At 44.1% G+C, this 19,644-nt stretch overlaps 1 protein-coding gene and 1 long non-coding RNA gene across 2 annotated transcripts in view; one reads left to right on the forward strand and one right to left on the reverse strand.

Moving 5' to 3' along the window:
• The window catches only part of LOC137521535 (uncharacterized), a 70,524-nt gene extending 68,486 nt beyond the window's left edge, over positions 1-2,038 (reverse strand). Inside the window, exon 1 of the long non-coding RNA XR_011022145.1 lies at positions 1,881-2,038. This is a non-coding gene — a long non-coding RNA (uncharacterized lncRNA). The remainder of the gene's footprint in view (positions 1-1,880) is intronic.
• On the forward strand, positions 1,986-14,539 carry LOC137521534 (uncharacterized). The gene is made up of 3 exons (XM_068240917.1): positions 1,986-2,088; positions 4,513-4,675; positions 13,911-14,539. Exons 1-3 carry the CDS (start codon positions 2,052-2,054, stop codon positions 14,470-14,472), a joined length of 762 nt encoding a protein of 253 aa, XP_068097018.1. The 5' UTR covers positions 1,986-2,051; the 3' UTR covers positions 14,473-14,539.
• Positions 14,540-19,644: the final 5,105 nt, after the last annotated feature.

A 19,644-nucleotide genomic window follows, 5' to 3' on the forward strand; every position in this document is an offset into this window, starting at 1 on the left:
AATAAACAACGGTATCTATCCTCTTTATCCTAAAAATGACTTTTTAACCACTTAAGCCCAACTGGACAAATATATTTGTCCAGTGTTGTTGTGGAGAGTGCACCACCAGTTTGCTACTAAATGAGGCACATGTGGTATCATTTTAACCGTGACGAGTTGTGGAATCCATTTTGGTGTGTCTAAAACCTGTGAACCACGTCACATGAAAAATAGGTAGGGACAAACTCAGTCAAATATAAAAAGTCATTTTCAGAATTATGATCAAACTTGGGAAAGTTTTAGCAACACTGCAAGAGACAAATGTGGTATCATTTTAACCGTGATAAGTAGTAGAATAGAGTTTAAAGAGTTTTAGGGTTGAGGCGCATGTCTCCTGTATTTTTCACAAACTGAATCAAAAGAAATTACATTTTTGCATATTCTGTACCAAAATAAAAGACTTGTAAAATGAAAACAAAGTGACAGAATATGAAAGAAACAACATATATTGTAACGTTAGGAACCTGGCTTTTTAAATATGTATGCCATAAGGGTATATTACTATTATTTTTCAAAATAAGGCCTTGTAATCATTGACAGTGTACAATGAGAAAGCAAAAAACACAAAACAGAAAAAAGACACCTTTATTTCCAAATACAATATTCTCTCCATACATTGTGCTAGGAACATAATCTAAATGTTGCAATAACCAGGATGGATGAGCAAATAAAATTAGTGGGTTTAACTTATAGTCAGCACTGTTTAATTTAAAGCTATAATGGATGTAAATGGAGAAATAGATTGTTTTTTTCATCTTTTTCCCTTATTTTCCCTTTAAAATGCATAGAAAATAAGGTGATTACTAAACAAAATGAACACACACTAAAAGCCGAATTTGTCCTGAAAAAAACAATATATAGATCATTTAGTTGTGATAAGGAGTAATAAAGTTATTGGCAAATGAATGGGAGCAGCGCCTATATGTGAAAATTGCTCTCGGGCTGAAGTGGAGATTCCACAGTTTTATTTTATATTTAAATCTAGTTTTTAAGTTTTTACTGTTGTATTGTTTTTGCTCAATGACACATTCATTGAAGTATGCCAGAGCTAAAATCTATAAACTATTGACCCTTTTGTTGATCTCTTCCCTGCTCTAATGGCTCATACACACGGGTTAAAACTGTCGCCGCAACCACGTGGCACACGCGTGTTGCGGCGACAGGTCCCCCGTGTGTATAACGCGCGCGCCACGAACCGTCGCTAGTCAGAGCTGTCGCCAGGCAATTGGCGTGGCCAATTGCCAGCAACAGCCGTCGCCGCAACTGTCGCTAGTCCGCCACACCTACTGCGTGTGTATGCGGACTAGCGACAGCAAACCATTGACCATGGACAGAGCTTCTGGCGGGGGGAGGAACCTTCGGCGACAGCTTCCGCCGCATCTCTGTCCCTCTGTGTGCTGTGTGTACGGCTGCTGCACAGAGGGACCTGGCGACGAGCTGTCGCCAAGCTGTCGCCGAGCTATCGTGCACACGTCCCAGGTGTGCTAGCGACAAGCTACAGCGGTACCCCGTGTGTACCTAGCTTTAGAAGCCATTTTCTTTTAGGGAAGTGTTTTATAGTTGTAATTTCTTATCAGTGAGGGTCACAGTAGTCTGACCCAGTCCTGACTCAGAAAGGAACTGCCACTTACATACCTGATGTTTAACTCTTTCAGGCAAAGAAATAAAAAAAGGAACACAGCATAGTTATTTGTGTGCTAGGCACTGTACATACACATGTCTATCTCATCATTTCACATGTTACATCGGGTATCCTTTAAAAGGAAATAAATATGGCAGCCTCCATATCCCTCTCGCTACAATTGACCTTTAATGAATGGGAAAGAAGATCAATCACTTACCTCACTCTGATTCATTCACATTTAGCAGCTTTGGATTTGAGGGAATGTAAAAGAAGTTATCTGCAGTATAAAATGCAAGAAAAGCAAATTAGAGACAGGAGGGGATCTACTTCTCAGTAACTGTGTTTAATAAATATCTTCTTGTTACAGGTTACAGAGGTTCTTCTCACCATGAAATCCCTGGCATTGCTGTTGCTCCTATGTATAGGTATGAGATGTTGTCATTCATTGATAGAGCTGATCAGAGCTGGTCTTCCTCCATGTCAGCGGGGAAGGGGGAGAAATGTCACAAACATTCGTTTTCCTGTCACAATGATCCTGTATGAAACCGTTACAGAACCCTCCCATGTCTGCCCTGTTCTAACTTTGCCAAGTCTCTATCATATTCTCCTATGCATAATATGTTTTTGTTTTTTTTGTAAAGCATCTTTATAGCAAAACAATTTTTTTTTAATAGAATTGAACATTAAATAATAATAACATTTGTAATATATGTTTTAATTTCTTTGTGTCATTTGCCCTTATTTAGTCAACTATGTTTTTCCTTAGAGGGGTTCTGTGGGGGGTAGGGGTTTAAAACAAAAACTGACGCTTACCTGGGGCTTCTACAGGCCCCCTGTAGCTGTCATGTACAACTGTGCCTGCGGCCGCGTGCGTACTGCTAGAAAACTTCATACTGCGCCTGCGCAGTAAGCTCTGGGAGACACGAGCGGGAGCTAGGGCACAGGCACAGTTGTAATCGTGTAGTTAGACGAATAATTGAATGGTGATGGTTATGGTGGCGGGGAATGGAGGATCGTAGAGGATTGCGTGGGCACATGACAGCTGCAGGGAGCCAGCAGAAGCCCCAGATAAGTGTCAGTTTTTGTTAAAAAAAAACAGAGAACCCCTTTAACCTTGAATGTGTCAGAATAATTAGAAAAAATAGATACATTTCAAAGGTAACAGAATTTCGAGGATAACAGTCAGAATCACCACTTAAAGGACTTCTGAACCAAGAGGGATTTATTTCCTTATAAACCATTCCAGTACCCCGGCAGTCCGGCTCATCTCTTTTGCTGCAGTAGTATTAGGATCACTCACCTGAAATGCACCTGTAACTTGCAACTGATGTCCAACTAGATTAAGTCGGACTTAAGTCAGAAACATCTAATCTGCATGCTTGTCCAGGGTCTATGGCTAAAAGAATTAGAAGCAGAGGATCAGCAGGACAGCTAGGATACTGATATTGTTTAGAAGGAAAAAAATATGGAAGCCTCCATATCCCTCTCAGTTCAGGTGTCCTTTAAGGTTCCAACACATCATTGCAACCAGAATATTTGTTTTCTATTCAGTTGGATAGCTTCATCAGCTCAACTGAAAACAAACTTTTTATGAAAGCCATACATAGATCAGTAGTTATTTAATTATGGAATTGATCAATACTCCATGATCAAAAAAGCTATTGGTTCAGAAAGGATTAATTCAACACAGCTTCCATAAATCGAATGCAATGCTTGATGCAATAAAAAATGACTGTATGTGCCTATCAATCAACAAAAATGTACTGTTACTCCCAATAATACTTCTGATCAATAAACTGTCTAAAGGCCCGTACATACGTGTGACTGATGTCACCTGTTGGCGACATCCCTGGGCCAATAATATATGGACATGAAGTCAGGTTATGCTACTGTGCGGGGGCTGGGGGCGTTAGAGGGATGTTGAGGTGGCACATGCGTGATGTCATGTGGCAGGTGAGGCTCGGCCCAAAGGTAATGGTTGTCACTTAGCCAAGTTGATCCGCCTTTTGGATCGCTTGCAGAGCAGTGTTTGAGGGCTACTGTGAACATTCTGGATTATCAGCTGAGGTGGTTGTCATCAGCCACCTCAGCCGACTTTAAAGTAAACCTGAGCTGTCAAAGTAAAAAGATTTTATACTTACCCGAGGCTTCCTCCTGCCCCATGAGCATCGATACATCCCTCTCTGTTCTCCCGAGTGCCTCCGTTCTCCTGGTATCAGTCTCGGTAATCTCGTTCAGTCACACCAGTCGGCTCTTTTGTGCATGCGCGGCCCCTGCAGTACATGCCTGCTCCCCCCATTTTTCCTACTTTGTTCGGTTCTGGTAACCTTTAAGCATATACCCCTTTGAATCCTTGATCAGCTCCTGAGACGGTGAACCTTATTTCACAAAGTGTGTTGAGCCTTTTTCTTCAGGTTCTCTTGATGTTGACATTTAAATTATAAATACTGTGTCCTGGGCAACCTTCTGAGTGGTGCTGTGATGGTTATCCTCCACATCAACACTTGGGGACATTATTCCAGCTGTGTTGTACTTTGTATGCAACATTAATGCTGACTATAAAACCATTAGGATTGGTGTTGTTCCGAATTCACCCAGTCAGGGGGACGTTCACTTACTTGCGCTTCACTGTGTGTTTTACGTGACTCTGATACTTCCTGCTTTTGGCTTAGGAAGGAGATACTATGAAGTCATGTGAATTGTGCCAGGAAGTGCAAGTAAGTGAACTCCCTCTGACCCTGTCCACAGGTTCCCAATTACAATACGAACACTAAAAACCACAAGTAACAATAACAAATCACTGCTGTGTATATATAAATGTGATATAAAAATCATTGCTTGTTTTACAGGCATTCATGGCTTTTCTATTGTACAACAAGATGAGCCCGAACACGAACCCGAACATGAAAAACCTGGAACAAAGGAGAGTTTGAAAAGCATTATCCGTGATATTTATGTATTTGGAGCTCTGTCAACAGCAGAGCTGACACATGACAATCCAGAGGAAAGGAAGTAAGATGATCATTTCAAATTACTGCCATCACACATACTCAGGGCTGGATTTAAGACAAAGCCGCATAGGCCATGACCTAGGGCACACAAGGATCAAGGGCGGGTGAACACTAGGCTATACTGTAGGGGGGGGAGGTCACCTGGCTATCTCTACTGGAGGGATGGGGTCATCAGGCTATCTATATGGAAGGGGGGAGTGTGACCTGGCATCTCATGCTAGAGGTAAGGGGGGAGGGGGTCATAAGGCTACCTATACTGGAGGGAAGGGGAGGGGGTCATCAGGCTATCTAAACTGGAGGGAGTCAAGGGTTATCTGGCTACCTATACTAGAGGGATGGGTCAACAAGCTATCTATACCAGAAGGGGGTGGGAGGGGTCATCTCGCTACCTATACTGAAGGGGGGCAGCTGCTGACAGTGGCCTTGGGTAGTGAAGAGTACAAATCCAGCCCTGCACATATTTCATTTCCGTTTCCTATAGCATATTTTGTAGTTTTCTTTAGTTTGTAAATCAGACTCATGATGCAATGGATCTAATCCAGTTCACTTTTTGTCCTAAGTTTTCTCCTAGGGGATATTTTCACATTATAAAGATGGCACGAACCTCTGATTTTCGGTTCGTGAACCGGTTTCGCGAACTTCCACCAAAAGTTCGGTTCGCGAACCGCAATAGACTTCAATGGGGAGGCGAACTTGCTGGCCATAAAAGTGATGGAAAAGATGTTTCAAAGGGTTTAACACCTGGAGGGGGGCATGGCGGAGTGGGATAAATGCCAAAAGTCCCGGGGAAAAATCTGGATTTGACGCAAAGCAGCGTTTTAAGGGCAGAAATCACATTGAATGCTAAATTGCAGGCCTAAAGTGCTTTAACCACTTGCCGACCGCACACTCATACCGTGCGGCGGCAAAGTGGTAGCTGGAGGACCAGCGATGCACATCTGCGTCACCAGGTGCCTCCCTAATTGATCAGGAAAGGCCGCTCGCGCGAGCGGACGGTTCCTGATAGATCACGGAGCGGGTCTCCGTGAATAGCCTGCGAGCCGCTGATCGCGGCTCGCAGACTAAATGTACACGCAGGAGGCGTTTGTCTCCTTTGTTTACATTGAACGGCGCTGCTGCTGCGCAGCGCCGTAAGGCAGATCGGCGATCCCCGGCCAATCAGCGGCCGGGGATCGCCGCCATGTGACCGATGACATCCTGTCACAGGCTGCACAGGACGGATAGCCTGTGCAGCCCAGATCACCAGGGGTGAGAGGGAGGAGAGGGAGGGGGGGAATTTCGCCGTGGAGGGGGGCTTTGAGGTGCCCCCCCGCAACATGCCAGCCAGCAGGAGCGATCAGACCCCCCCTGCACATCATCCCCATAGGGGGGAAAAAAGGGGGGCCATCTGATCGCTCTGCATGCAACCTGATCTGTGCTGGGGGCTGCAGAGCCCACCCAGCACAGATCATAAAAAAACACGCTGGTCCTTAAAGGCCCATACTCACGGGCGAGAAATGTGGCCTGTCGCCAGCACACGTGAGCGTGTGGGCGACAGGCCGGCGACAGCTTCTCGCCAGGTCCCTCCGCGTACACACGCGGAAGAGGGACCAGCGGCAAGGCGGAAGCTGTCGCTGACGTTCCTCCTCCCCCCGCCGGAAGCTCCATGTACCTACATGGAGGTTGCTGTCGCTAGTCCGCGTACTCACGCGGACTAGCGACAGTTGCGGCGGGGGGGCAGCGGCGACTGTCGCCATGCGATTGAAAGTTTCAATCGCCTGGCGACATGAGCGACGGGCGACAGTTCGGGGTGCGCGCGCGTGCGGCGGCCCATACTCACGGGCGACCTGTCGCCGCAACACGCGCGCGCCGCGTGTTGCGGCGACAAATGTCACTCGTGAGTATGGGCCTTAAGGGGGGGTAAAGGCTGAGTCCTCAAGTGGTTAAAACATCTTGCATGTGTATACATCAATCAGGGAGTCTAATTAGAGTACTGCTTCACACTGACACACCAAACTCACTGTGTAACGCACCGCAAACAGCTGTTTGCGTAGTGACGGCCGTGCTGGGCTGGTGCGCACCATGGCAAGATTGCTCTTCCTCACTCAGTGATGTCAGGTAATGTCTGACTGCCTTATCAACTTTCAATGGTTCTTTCTCTACCATTGTTAAAGCTTACATCTATTTTTTTAAATACTTGTTCTGCTTGCTGTTCAGTAACTGCAACTAGAATCTTTTATGGAGGGCAAGTCTGCCATTGTGAGTGACCACTGGTAATGGCCGGGGAATCCTGGTTTGATTCCGGTCCGGAGTGGGAGCCTAAGAAACGGCTACCACCACCACATATCCAAGGAAGGCAGCAGGCATGCTGTGGGCAAAGGAGCAGGAACGGCTATCACACATCCAAGGAAGGCAGCACGCATGGCATGCACGTCCCGAGGTAGTGACCAAAAGGAGGACTTTCGAGGCCCTGCTGTAGATAACACTTATAGAATGTACTACCTGTAACGAGAATCTGTTATGGAGGGCAAGTCTGCCATCCATTCAAGTGAAAGGTATGCACTGACTGCCAGGTATAATACAATGTGCAGTCACACAGGTGCAGTTAACAGGTATGCACGGAGTGGTATATCACACTGCGTGCACTCACGTAGGTATGTGGGTGCACTGAACACAACAGGTAGGTATATGCAGTGATGAGGTGGTTGCACTGAACACTACAGGTAGGTATATGCAGTGATGAGGTGGGTGCACTGAACACAACAGGTAGGTATATGCATTGATGAGGTGGGTGCACTGAACACAACAGGTAGGTATATGCAGTGATGGATATTACAATGTGCACCTGTCACACACAGACAGGTAGCGGACAGGCACAGTGACGCTGCATGCGCTAAGCTCACGTAGGTAGGTGGGTGCACTGTGAACAACAGGTAGGTAGGTATATGCAGTAATGGGTATTACAATGTGCACCTGTCACACACAGACAGGTAGCGGACAGGCACAGTGACACTGCGTGCGCTCAACTCACGTAGGTAGGTGGGTGCACTGTGAACAACAGGTAGGTAGGTATATGCAGTAATGGGTATTACAATGTGCATCTGTCACACACAGACAGGTAGCAGACAGGCACAGTGACACTGCGTGCGCTCAACTCACGTAGGTAGGTGGGTGCACTGTGAACAACAGCTAGGTAGGTATATGCAGTAGTTGGTATTACAATGTGCACCTGTCACACACAGACAAGTAGCGGACAGGCACACTGACACTGCGTGCACTCACGTAGGTGGGTGGGTGCACAGTGAACAACAGGTAGGTATATGCAGTGATGGGTAATGTGGACCTGTCACACACACAGGTAGTCACTGAATGTGCTGGGCCTGGCAGTGGCACACACAGGGTATGAATTATCAAGGCTGTCTATGCAACACAAGTGTCAGTGGGACACACACAAAAAAAATAGATCACAAGAACAAGATTAGCTCTCAAAAGAGCTGTTGTGGGGTGCTATTTTAGCAATAAGAATCAGCAAGGAGCAAGCTAAGAAGCCTACAAGAGCCCAACTAATCTTTCCCTATGAGAGAGTCTGCAGCAGCTGTCCCTTCTCTATTTACTGCAGGTACACGAGTGAGTAAAATGGCCGGCGATGCCTGCCTTTTATAAGGGGGTGGTGGCTCCAGGAGGGAGTGTAGCCTGATTGGCTACAATGTGCCTGCTGACTGTGATGTAGAGGGTCAAAGTTGACCCTAATGGTGCAGTGTGGGGGCGAATCAAACTTCCGGTAAAGTTTGTGGTTCTCAGCGATCGCGAACCCCCGGAAGTTCACCAGGAACCGTTCGCCAGCGAACCGTTCGGGCCATCTCTATTTATAAATACAGTCCCTTTGAAACCACCAGCAAGCAAGAAAATACTCAGAATAATCTCAAGCAGTACTTTTTTACCTAAATGTTGGTACTTCTTCAGTTACAGAAGATGAGAAATTATCTCCTAGGATAAAACAATGGCCCATATGCAAATAACTTTTTCTCCCTGAGTTTTCTCCTAGGAGATAATTTTTCATATTCTTTCTCTTTAAAATAACTTTTAAATACTTTCTCTTTAAAATAACTTTTCAATACTTTGCAATTGAAAAAGTACCAGTACAAGTAAGTAAGAAAGTGCTATCAAAATTATATTGAGTATTTTCTTGTTTGCTGGTTGTTGAAAAGGCAATTTATTGGCAAGGTGTGAACATATCACCTAGGAGAAAACTTAGGAGAAAAAGTTAATGCCATATGGGTCAAAGGCCCCTATTGAATTCACTTTTCACCTCAGGGCCTAGTCACACCAAACAGCATGTTTGAAATCGTTTTTTTTTTTTAAACCGCTTCCATTGACTTACATTAAAATTGCGGCAAAATCGATGTGATCACGATTTTTCACAAAATTGCGATCGTGGCCATTTTGCAGCAATTTTACAGTGATTTTAATGGAAGTCAATGGAGGTGTTTTTTAAAAAAAAGAAACCGACCTCAAAAATGCTATTTAGTGTGACAGGGCCCTTAGTTTTATCATAGGAGATAATTTTTAATCTTCTGTTTAAAATAACTTTTCAGCACTCTGCAATTGAAAAGGCACCAAAAATAAGTAAAAAAAAAGTATTATCACAATAAGATATCACAATAAATATTTATTAATAAGGTGAAAATGTCACCTAGGAGAAAACGTAGGAGAAAACGTGAATTGAATAGGGGCCCCGTGAATTGAATAGGGGCCATAACCCGTTTGAAAATTACTTTTTCTCCTAAGTTTTCTCCAAGGAGATAATTTTCCATGTACTCTTTAAAATAACTTTTCAATAATCTGCAATTACAAAAGTACCAAAAAGTAGGCAAAAAAGTACTACAAAAACTATTTTGAGTATTTTCATGCTTCATGGTGGCTTAAAATGCAGTTATTTCCTAGGAGATCATTTCCATATTGGCCTCAATTCACTAAGCATTACTGCATTTGGTAATGCAAAAAACAGCTGATTTTACCGATCACCTTCCCAAATTCACTGAACCTATTCCCACACTGAAAATGAAAATTACAGACTAGTGAGGTAAATACCTCAATAATCAGGCAAAAGCGTTGGGTATTTTTCTTCAGCTCTGACCAGCCGATAACTCTCACTCCCCATGCAGTAAGATATTTTAGTGAATTTAGAAAAAAAAGTGTAAAATACTGAGGGCCATATGCAATTCACTTTTTCACCTGAGTTTTCTCCCAGGAGATAATTTTTCATCTTCAATTTAAAATAACTTTCCAGCACTTTTCAACTTAAAAACTACCAAAAAGTAGGTGAAAAGTACTTTCAAAATTATTTTAAGTATTTTCTTGCTTTCTGGTAGATTAAAATGCATTTTATTGACAAGTTTAAAAATATGACCTAGGAGAAAACTCAGGAGAAATTGTTAATTGTATAGGGGCCTGAATGTGGTATTTTACAGACCAATCCGATCTGCCCTTAGTGAATTGAGGCCAAATACGTTTTCAGCATTTTTTCAATTGAAACAGTTTAAAAAGTACTAACAAAATTATTTTGAGTACTTTCGTGCTTGCTGGTGGTTAAAAGGCCTTTTATGAGGTATGAAAATATCACCTAAAAGAAAATTCAGTAGAAAAAGTGAATTGCGTATGGGCCAATGAGTTTTAACTGGACTAAAAAGTGGACTTGTGTGTTCCAAACACCAAAACATGAGCCAATGTTTGGTCCTGCAAATTGAATGTTTCAAAGTGGTATATACTGTTTTATGAATAATCTCTTATTGCATATTCACCAAAGAGGAGTTACAATCCTGGCAGGTAAGTAAATAAGGTAATAAGAAATAAGAGGTCAAGATGTCGTACATGGAGGCCACTGCATTCATTTATTGAAGCATTCATTTTTTATTTTTTGCTTCTTAATCATTGTGGTGCTGTTTGATCCAAGTACCTGGGTCTGGGAATAATGTACGGTAGTTCCCTTTTAGACCATTGAGAAGCACAGAGGTGTAGTGGTTAGCTCTCTCAGCTTGCAGCACTGGGTCCTTGGTTCAAATCCCAGCCGGGACACTATCTGCACGGTTTGTATGTACTCCCCATGTCTGCATGGGTTTCCTCCAGGTACAATGGTTTTCTCCCACATCCCAAAAATATACAGATAAGTTAATTGGCTTCCCCCTAAAATTGGCCCTAGACTACGATACATGCACTACACTATACATACATATACTATGGTAGGGATTAGATTGTAAGCTCCTCTGAGGGAAAGTTAGAGACAAGACAATATACTCTGTGCAGCGCTGCAAAAGATGTTGGCGCTATATAAATATAAAAATAATAATTTATGACTCTGTTGATGATGCCATAAATCATTTCTGCTTGAGCAAAAGCAAATTTAAATGACTACTATCATATGAAAATTTAAAAATTTCAATTGCATAAAACATATATTTTTCCCAAAGTAGAATGAACTCTAAATTACTTTTTTTTCCTATGTCAGTATCACTTACAGTCTATTAGTCTGTCATATCTGGGACTAATCCAACTCCTCATGGGGGATTCCTAAGGTTTTATTTTCAAAAACATTTACTGATTGGTGGTTGCTCAGTCCAACTGCCAAACTGGTATGCAAATACCTAGGGAGGATGGCCAGCATCTTTGTATACATTCATTCCAAACAGTGCTCTTGTAAAAAAAATAAAGGAAAGCCAACTTGCAAAAGAGCTTGTCATCAGCTTGTTTAATTCAGTCCTGTTTCCGGAACAGTGAATAGAAGTCAAACCAGATAAGAAACCAAAAGATAAAGATTCTAATGAGGTTTTGCTATAGGAAAGTTAAAAGAGTAATTAGTTCCGCATCCTTTTCAGCTAAACAGAGTGTGGATTCTTAACAACAGCAGTTTCAGTATGATGCAATCTTTAAAAATAATGCTATAAAACTGAAAATAAATATATTAGACTTTTCTTCTATACTATTAATGTTCTAGTTATCATCCACACTATGCATACAATTCACTACCTTGTTTATTTTGTAGGTCCTCTGTATACATTTAGAATTCCTGTTGTGGCTAGGAATCAGAATGTCACAGGAGGAATGTTAGTACCAAACAGGGAATGCAAGGTATCAAGGGGGAGGAGACAGGATGGAGGGGGAGGAGGATGGAGGGGCAAGAATGGAAGTAAAAATTGTCCTAAAGAGTAAACAAAAGCAAATTAGTTTCACCTGTGTGAACGAACACTACAAATCACAAAAGAGAGTTAAAAAGTTTAAAGATAGGTTCACACTAGACTGCAAATCACACCGTTTTCTACAACAGAGACCAATGGATAATGGACATATATACAAGATTCTATGTTATCTAGAGAATCCCATCAGACATGTCTATTTTCCATGTATCCATTGATCCATTGTCTCTGTTGTGATAGCAGTACCCAAAGAACCATCGTGTATAACTTTTATAGACACTGCATAGAAAATATACATGTTCAATCCCCCCCAAACCCATCCCACCAGCACAAAGGTTGCTGGACAGCTCAGATGCAGCGGTATTTTGCCTGGGCATTGTTATCCCCACTTCCACAGTGTCCAGCAGGTGCCTGAGATGAGCGAGGAGCCCCTTGTACTGCAGCCCCTATATAGTATTCCCTTGGAGTTGCAGTGATCCCCCATGAGCTCCACCTGGCTGGGACTTCTATTCACCAATACTTCCCCTTTCCGAGCTCCAGCCTTTAACCCTATCCAGCGATCCCCACCCACCCATGTCCTTTGCTGTCTATTGGAAAGCAGACACCAATGGAAACATAAATGGTAGTGGATGGACACAACAGATCATACATTGGTTGTGCTGTAACTGTCCACATTATCTACCTGATGTAGTGTGGGGACCTACCCTAAATGATAAATAATTATTTTTGCTGGGAGCTGAATAAATCAGATTTTTTCTGAAATTGCTGCAAACTTCAGAGATTAAATGTAACCCCTTAAATTGAAAATGACAATATGAGACTGCAGGAAGGTACTATAAAATAATCTATTCCTTACACGAAATCTAAAAGAATGACAAACTTAATTGTAGTTGACATACAGGGCCTGTTGTAGACTTTTTGCTGCCCGAGGAAAACTTGTGAGGATGCCCCCCCCCCTCCGATTTGGCATGATCACACAGCATCTGAAAATTTTCACCCTCAGTATAGTTTGCGATGTATAGGTGCCCCCTGTATAGGGCAGCCAGGTATAGTTGCCCCAGTATAGGTATCCAGTATAGTTGCCCCAGCATAAGTAGCTAGTATAGTTGTCCCCAGTATAGGTAGCTAGTATGGTTGCCCCAGTATAGGTAGCTAGTATAGTTGCCCTAGTATAGGTAGTATAGTTGCCCCCAGAATAGGTAGCTAGAATAGCTGCCCCCAGTATAGGTAGCTAGTATAGTTGCCCCCAGTATAGGTAGTATAGTTGCCCCAGTATAGGTAGCCAGTATAGTTTCCCCAGTATAGGTAGCTAGTATAGTTGCCCCCAGTATAGGTAGCCAGTATAGTTGCCCCAGTATAGGTAGCTAGTATAGTTGCCCCAAGCATAGGTAGTATAGTTGCCCCAGTATAGGTTGTATAGTTGCTCCTAGTATAGATAGTATAGTTGCCAAAATATAGGTAGTATAGTTGCTTCCAGTGCCTGCTCTAACCCTACCCCCCCCCCCCCCCCTGTGTTACCTTCTGAGCTGGCGGCTCCTCTACAACAGCAAGCTACTGTCCTATCACAGCAGCGCAGCGGGTTGCTCTGGTCTGAGGTCTGTGTAGTGGCGACATGCAAGAGGGATGGGGGCTGTTGTAAAGGAAGTGGCAGCCGAAAAGGTAAGACAAACAGTGGCTGCGGGGTGGGAAGGAGGTGGACGAGATGCCGTTCCAGCGCTCATGCCGCCTGACACAAATGCGTCACTTGGCTTGGTGACGGGGCGGCGCTGTTGACATAGTCTCTAATTCTCAAATCAAGCATTTGTGAACTGTTGCTGTATATTTCATAACTGTTAAATGTTCCAAACAGTGAATCACTACTTGTAAAGAAAGATTTCAGGGAAAAGTGTAATATATGTGACTTAAATGTATGTGTTAGAAAGTTTTCCTTTAAAATGAAGCTCTTCTTGTAACATCATTTTGTTAGATGTGATTCAAAAAGCTTGATGAAATAGCTCTTAGTCACCTGGAAAAACGATGTTTATCGTGTAACTTTACTAATGCACTTTCTATGTTTTCATATTCCAGGAAGTATCCAGAGCTTCTAGATACATTTGTGACACATATTTCTGACCTGTTCAGTGCAATTTGTGATTTCGCAGAGGAAGCCCATGCAGAGGTGGAGAAGGAAATCAGTGTAGCGTACCCAACTTTTTATACAAAGGTGTTGCCCATTTATGAGGAATACTCTATAAAGATAATAGAACATATCTGGACTTTGAAAGATGAAATTGATCCTCACTTCAAGACTGCGTTTGAAGAGATCCAAAAACAACTGCTTACATTTTATGTCCAGCTTTTTTCTACCTATCAAAAACATGAGGAAACCTTTAAATCCTATTTAAAAAATCTAGAAGATGCTGCGAAACCCTTTGCAGACCAAGTCCACCAAGAGGTAGAGGCAGAGAGGCAGAAGGAAGCTGACCGTAAACGACCTGCGAAACCAAGCAGAGACCCTTTAGCAAAGTACAAAGAAATCTTTGGGGGAACAGCAGGCACTAATAAGGCGGAGAGTGCCATCAGGGTTATTGAAAAAATAAAAGAAGTATCTCTGAAGCAGAGGCACGGAGCCAAGGAAGTAAAGCAATAGCATGGTTTTCCTTACCTGTCTCAGTCTGATTAAATAGCACAGTGTCGTCTTGCTGTGTGCATCCTCACTTTGTGTTCTGTGATCTTATTTTATCATTAATGTGTCACTTATTTTGGTATCTGGTGGTGTTTGTAGCTTACAGGGACAACAAAGGATCATTTGCATATTCAGCAGTGATGCATCATGGGAGACATCATAAGCTCTCTCCAATCTGAATAATTGCAAATACCCAGGGGTGCCTGAATCAGCAGGCACTACAAGCGGCCGCTTGAGGCGCTGTGCATGTCACCAGGCGCAGTTTCTTGCGTGATGTATTGTTGTGGCGTTAGCCGAGAGGACAGAAAGTCAGAGACGCTAGCAATAAGGGAGATCACCGCCCCACCTCCATACACTCCCCCCCCCCCAGCCAATAGAGGGAGAAACAGCTCTGCACCACACCTTCACTTCTAAGGCCACCCCTTCTTCACATCAGTGGCCACAGTGTTTAGTGAACTTCATTCCCGCCTCTAATTCCGCCCCCTTGCCAGCAGAGTTAGGATGACATGCTGCTCACTCGCACTGGCTGAACTTTGCCAATATCCCCTGCGTCCCCAAGAGACTCCAGCTGGTAGTCGCACTGCACTGCAGTGAATGGAGGGACCGGACCTGTGTGTGTGTGTGAGGCAGAAGGAAGCCTTCACACATGCACAGCAGCCATGAGGGACAGTGTGACACAGCTGCCTGTGCCAGGAGGAGGGGGAGAGGAGATGACCCGTGACCAGTCTGCCGCTATTACCAGGGAGAATTTGAGTGGATCTGGATGGTGGGACCTCTGCTCCTGTTACTACAATCATCATTATCTGCTTTCTGGACAGTACAAACACTGGCTGCCCAGCATTCATGATTATTCATTCCAAAAACATACGGATAAGTTAATTGGCTCCCTCTAAAATTGGCCCTAGACTGCACTACTTACACTACATAATATAGACATATGGCAATGGTAGGGATTAGATTGTGAGCTCCTTTGAGGGACAGTTAGTGACAAGATATATATATATATATATATATATACAGACCGTACACCGCTGCGTAATATGTCGGCGCTATATAAATAGAGTTGGGCCGAACGGTTCGCCTGCGAACGGTTCCATGCGAACTTCCGTGGTTCGCGCTCGCGTCCCGCAGGCGAACCTTTGCGGAAGTTCAGTTCGCCCCATAATGCATGGAGGGTCAACTTTGAGCCTCTACATCACAGTCAGCAGGCACAGTGTAGCCAATTAGGCTACACTAGCCCCTGGAGCCACTCCCCCCTACTAAAAGGCAGGCAGCGGCGACCATTACGGTCACTCGTGTGCCACTGCCTGCCTGCATTAGTGAGAGTAGGGCGAGCTGCTGCACACTCTCTCTCATAGGGAAAGATTAGTTAGGCTTAGCTTGTTCCTGGCTGCATACCTGTTCTGTGAACCCACCACTGCATACCTGTTCTGTGAACCCACCACTGCATACCTGTTCTGTGAACCCACCACTGCATACCTGTACTGTGAACTCACCACTGCATACCTGTTCTGTGAACCCACCACTGCATACCTGTACTGTGAACCCACCACTGCATACCTGTTCTGTGAACCCACCACTGCATACCTGTTCTGTGAACCCACCACTGCATACCTGTTCTGTGAACCCACCACTGCATACCTGTTCTGTGAACCCACCACTGCATACCTGTACTGTGAACCCACCACTGCATACCTGTTCTGTGAACCCACCACTGCATACCTGTTCTGTGAACCCACCACTGCATACCTGTTCTGGGAACCCACCACTGCATACCTGTTCTGTTCAGTGAACCCGCCACTGTATACCTGTTCAGTGAACCCGCCACTGCATACCTGTTCTGTTCAGTGAACCCGCCACTGTATACCTGTTCTGTTTAGTGAACCCGCCACTGCATACCTGTTCTGGGAACCCACCACTGCATACCTGTTCTGTTCAGTGAACCCGCCACTGCATACCTGTTCTGTTCAGTGAACCCGCCACTGTATACCTGTTCTGTTTAGTGAACCCGCCACTGCATACCTGTTCTGTTCAGTGAACCCGCCACTGTATACCTGTTCTGTTCAGTGAACCTGCCACTGCATACCTGTTCTGTTCAGTGAACCCACCACTGCATACCTGTTCTGTTCAGTGAACAGTTTGGTGTGTCAGTGTGAAGCAGTACCTTAATTACACTACCTGATTGATGTATACACATGCAAGATGTTTTAAAGCCCTTTAGGCCTGTCATTTAGCATTCAATATGATTTCTGCCTTTAAAACGCTGCTTTGCGTCAAATCCAGATTTTTCCCGGGGACTTTTGGCGTGTATCCCACTCCGCCATGCCCCCCTCCAGGTGTTAGACCCCTTGAAACATCTTTTCCATCACTTTTGTAGCCAGCATAAATTTTTTTTTTTCAAAGTTCGCATCCCCATTGAAGTCTATTGCGGTTCGCGAACTTTAACGCGAACCGAACCTTCCGCGGAAGTTCACGAACCCGGTTCGCGAACCTAAAATCGGAGGTTCGGCCCAACTCTGTATATAAATACTAAATAATAATAATAATCATTCTCATTATCAGCATATACTGTATTTTACTGTCACTTACAGTATACACTGATTTTTTTTCCCAGTAGAACAGCCAGTTATGATACTGGCCAGGATAGGATAATAATGGGACCTGCTGTAACAGGAGCAGAGGCAGGGAAACACTGTACAGCACTATTTACATAAGCTGACTTGCTGTAGAAAGTTCTGTGTCTCTGGTTGCCCTCCTGATTTCTATTTCAGTATCTGCTTCCCATGTGCTCCATCCCCCTTCCTTCCTGCTTTTTCCTTTCACTGTGTGCCCCTGCCTAACAGGACCCCCGTGATGAGACATATTTCTCCCATTCATTCTCCCTCCTGTGACTCCTACTTTCCAGTATCTCTACCTCTCATCTCTCTCTACCTATTTTCTCCCCCCCAGGGTCACCTGATCGACCAGACAACGATTATTTTCTGGTGAAATGCTTCAGCATTACGATTATTCTCTGGTGAAACACTGCCGCTTTATGATTATTTTCAGGGGGGGGGGGGGGGGGGGCGCCACAGGTTTTCTCGCCTGGAGTGACAAAATGACTAGAGGCTCCCCTGTTTTCAGAAGGGAAACTCTTGTTTTCTATAGCATTTTAGTAAGAGGGCATTTTGGTCCTTTGTAGCCCCTTACACACTGTTTGGAGTTCTGGTTCACCATGAGCTTGCTGGGTAATCTGTAACTCCAGGTGCATCAAGTCCTACCCCATAGAGCCACATTAATCCATGCCATGCACTGATGAGGAACAACCAATCCAAAACAGTCTGTATGCATGTTGGATTATTGTGAGACATCATATGCTCACTCCAACTTGAATAATTGCAAATTCCTTCTGTTTTAAGAAGGCAAACTTTCGTGTGTAATTTGGAACTATTAATTATATTAAACATCATGATATCCTATTATAAATCACAATACTTTATTTACATAGATAATTGCTTGACATTATTAGAAATACAGTAGAGTCTTGGTTATCCAGCACCGACGGGTGTAGGCTGATGCCGGATAAGTGTGCTTTCTGGTTGCTAGAGGCTTAATGTTACAAATAGGCCTAGCTAATACAGTAAAAACAACAATAACAGTTCTATAGCACTTTTCTCCCATAGGACTCAAAGCGCAGTACTATACCCCACTCTACTGTATATACATGCCATAAACTCCGTATTAAATGTTAAAAAACAGTGATTGAAAGTATATTAACTTTGGGAAGCCAAGGAATCCAGTCTGTAAGTACAGCAGAGGTCACAAACAGCCTAAGTAATTGGCTTTCACCACTGTTAATCTTTTGGCAATTTGTGCTGGTTGGCTGAGACTGCTGGTTAGTTGCGTTCCGGATCAACGGGACTCTACTGTATTTTCATTATCATCTTGCAGCCACTTCTAATGAACATTAACTAAGCCCAATTACGAAACTTAAAACAGATTTAAAATGTCTACAGCTCACCGGTGGCATTATAACACGTACACCTTCCCGAGGCTTATCCATAACTACCCCCCTGCACAAACCCCCCTTCCTGACTCCTACCCCCCAATCATGTGCTCCTGGGTGCCTGAACTCTGCCACAAAAAAACTACACCCCTCCCCCAATAAAAAGAAAACTATCAGGCACTGCCTGGCATCTTAATTTCCCCTTTGGTTCCAGCTTGCTGATATTTACAATGAAAGTAAATGGTGGCGCCTAATAGCAGACAAGTCACTAAGTTCATATGGTGGCAGAGAAGAGTACAGGGGGAGGAGGGTCAAATAGACTTATACAGGGGGGGTGTAAGTCCAAGGGAGGAGATGGAGCTATGAAGACAATGGGCAAACCACAGAGAACAGATTGGTCTTTAAGGCTTGCTTGAATGAGTTGAAGGTGGGGAGAAATTGATGGAGGGAGGGAGTTCCATAGAGTAGGGTATTTCTGGAGAAGTCCTAAAACCTCGCAAGTGAGCTAGTGATGTGAGGGGCGGACATCCGTAGAGTGTTGGAGGAGTGGAGAGTGGGGGTTAGGGAGTATATCTGGACAAATTCCAGGATTTATAAAGGGGAGGTATGGTGGATGGGTTTGTATGTCCGGCAGAACAGTTTAAATTTAATTTGGAGGGGAAAGGGAGCCAGTAAAGGGACTTGCGAAGAGGGACAGCTAAAGAGGAGTGGTGGGAGAAGTGGCAAGTGCATTCATAACAGATTGCACAAGTTGCAGTATGGTCTCAGGAAGTCCAGACAGGATGGCGTTGCATTAGTCCAGACAGGAGATGACAACAGCATGGACCATTGAATTTGACGGTGTCAGGGGTTAGATATGGGTGAATTTTGGCGATGTGGGGATGGAAGTGGCGGGACCTGGAAACATTTTGGATGTGGGGGGCTGAAGGAAAATGACAAGTTGAGAGTGACACCCAGGCAGCGAGGTTTTAGTGACAGGGCAGATGGACGTGTTGATAACAATAGAGCTTGGGGAGAGGGCTCAATGAACAGGGTGGAAAGACCATGATATCTGTCTTTTCCAGGTTGACTTTTAAAAATCTGCCAGACATCCAGGTGGAGATGGCAGACAGACAAGTGAAGAATTATTTTCTCCAATTTACTGGGGGAGA

Source organism: Hyperolius riggenbachi, chromosome 6 (assembly GCF_040937935.1).
Source record: "Hyperolius riggenbachi isolate aHypRig1 chromosome 6, aHypRig1.pri, whole genome shotgun sequence".
Taxonomy (NCBI): domain Eukaryota; kingdom Metazoa; phylum Chordata; class Amphibia; order Anura; family Hyperoliidae; genus Hyperolius; species Hyperolius riggenbachi.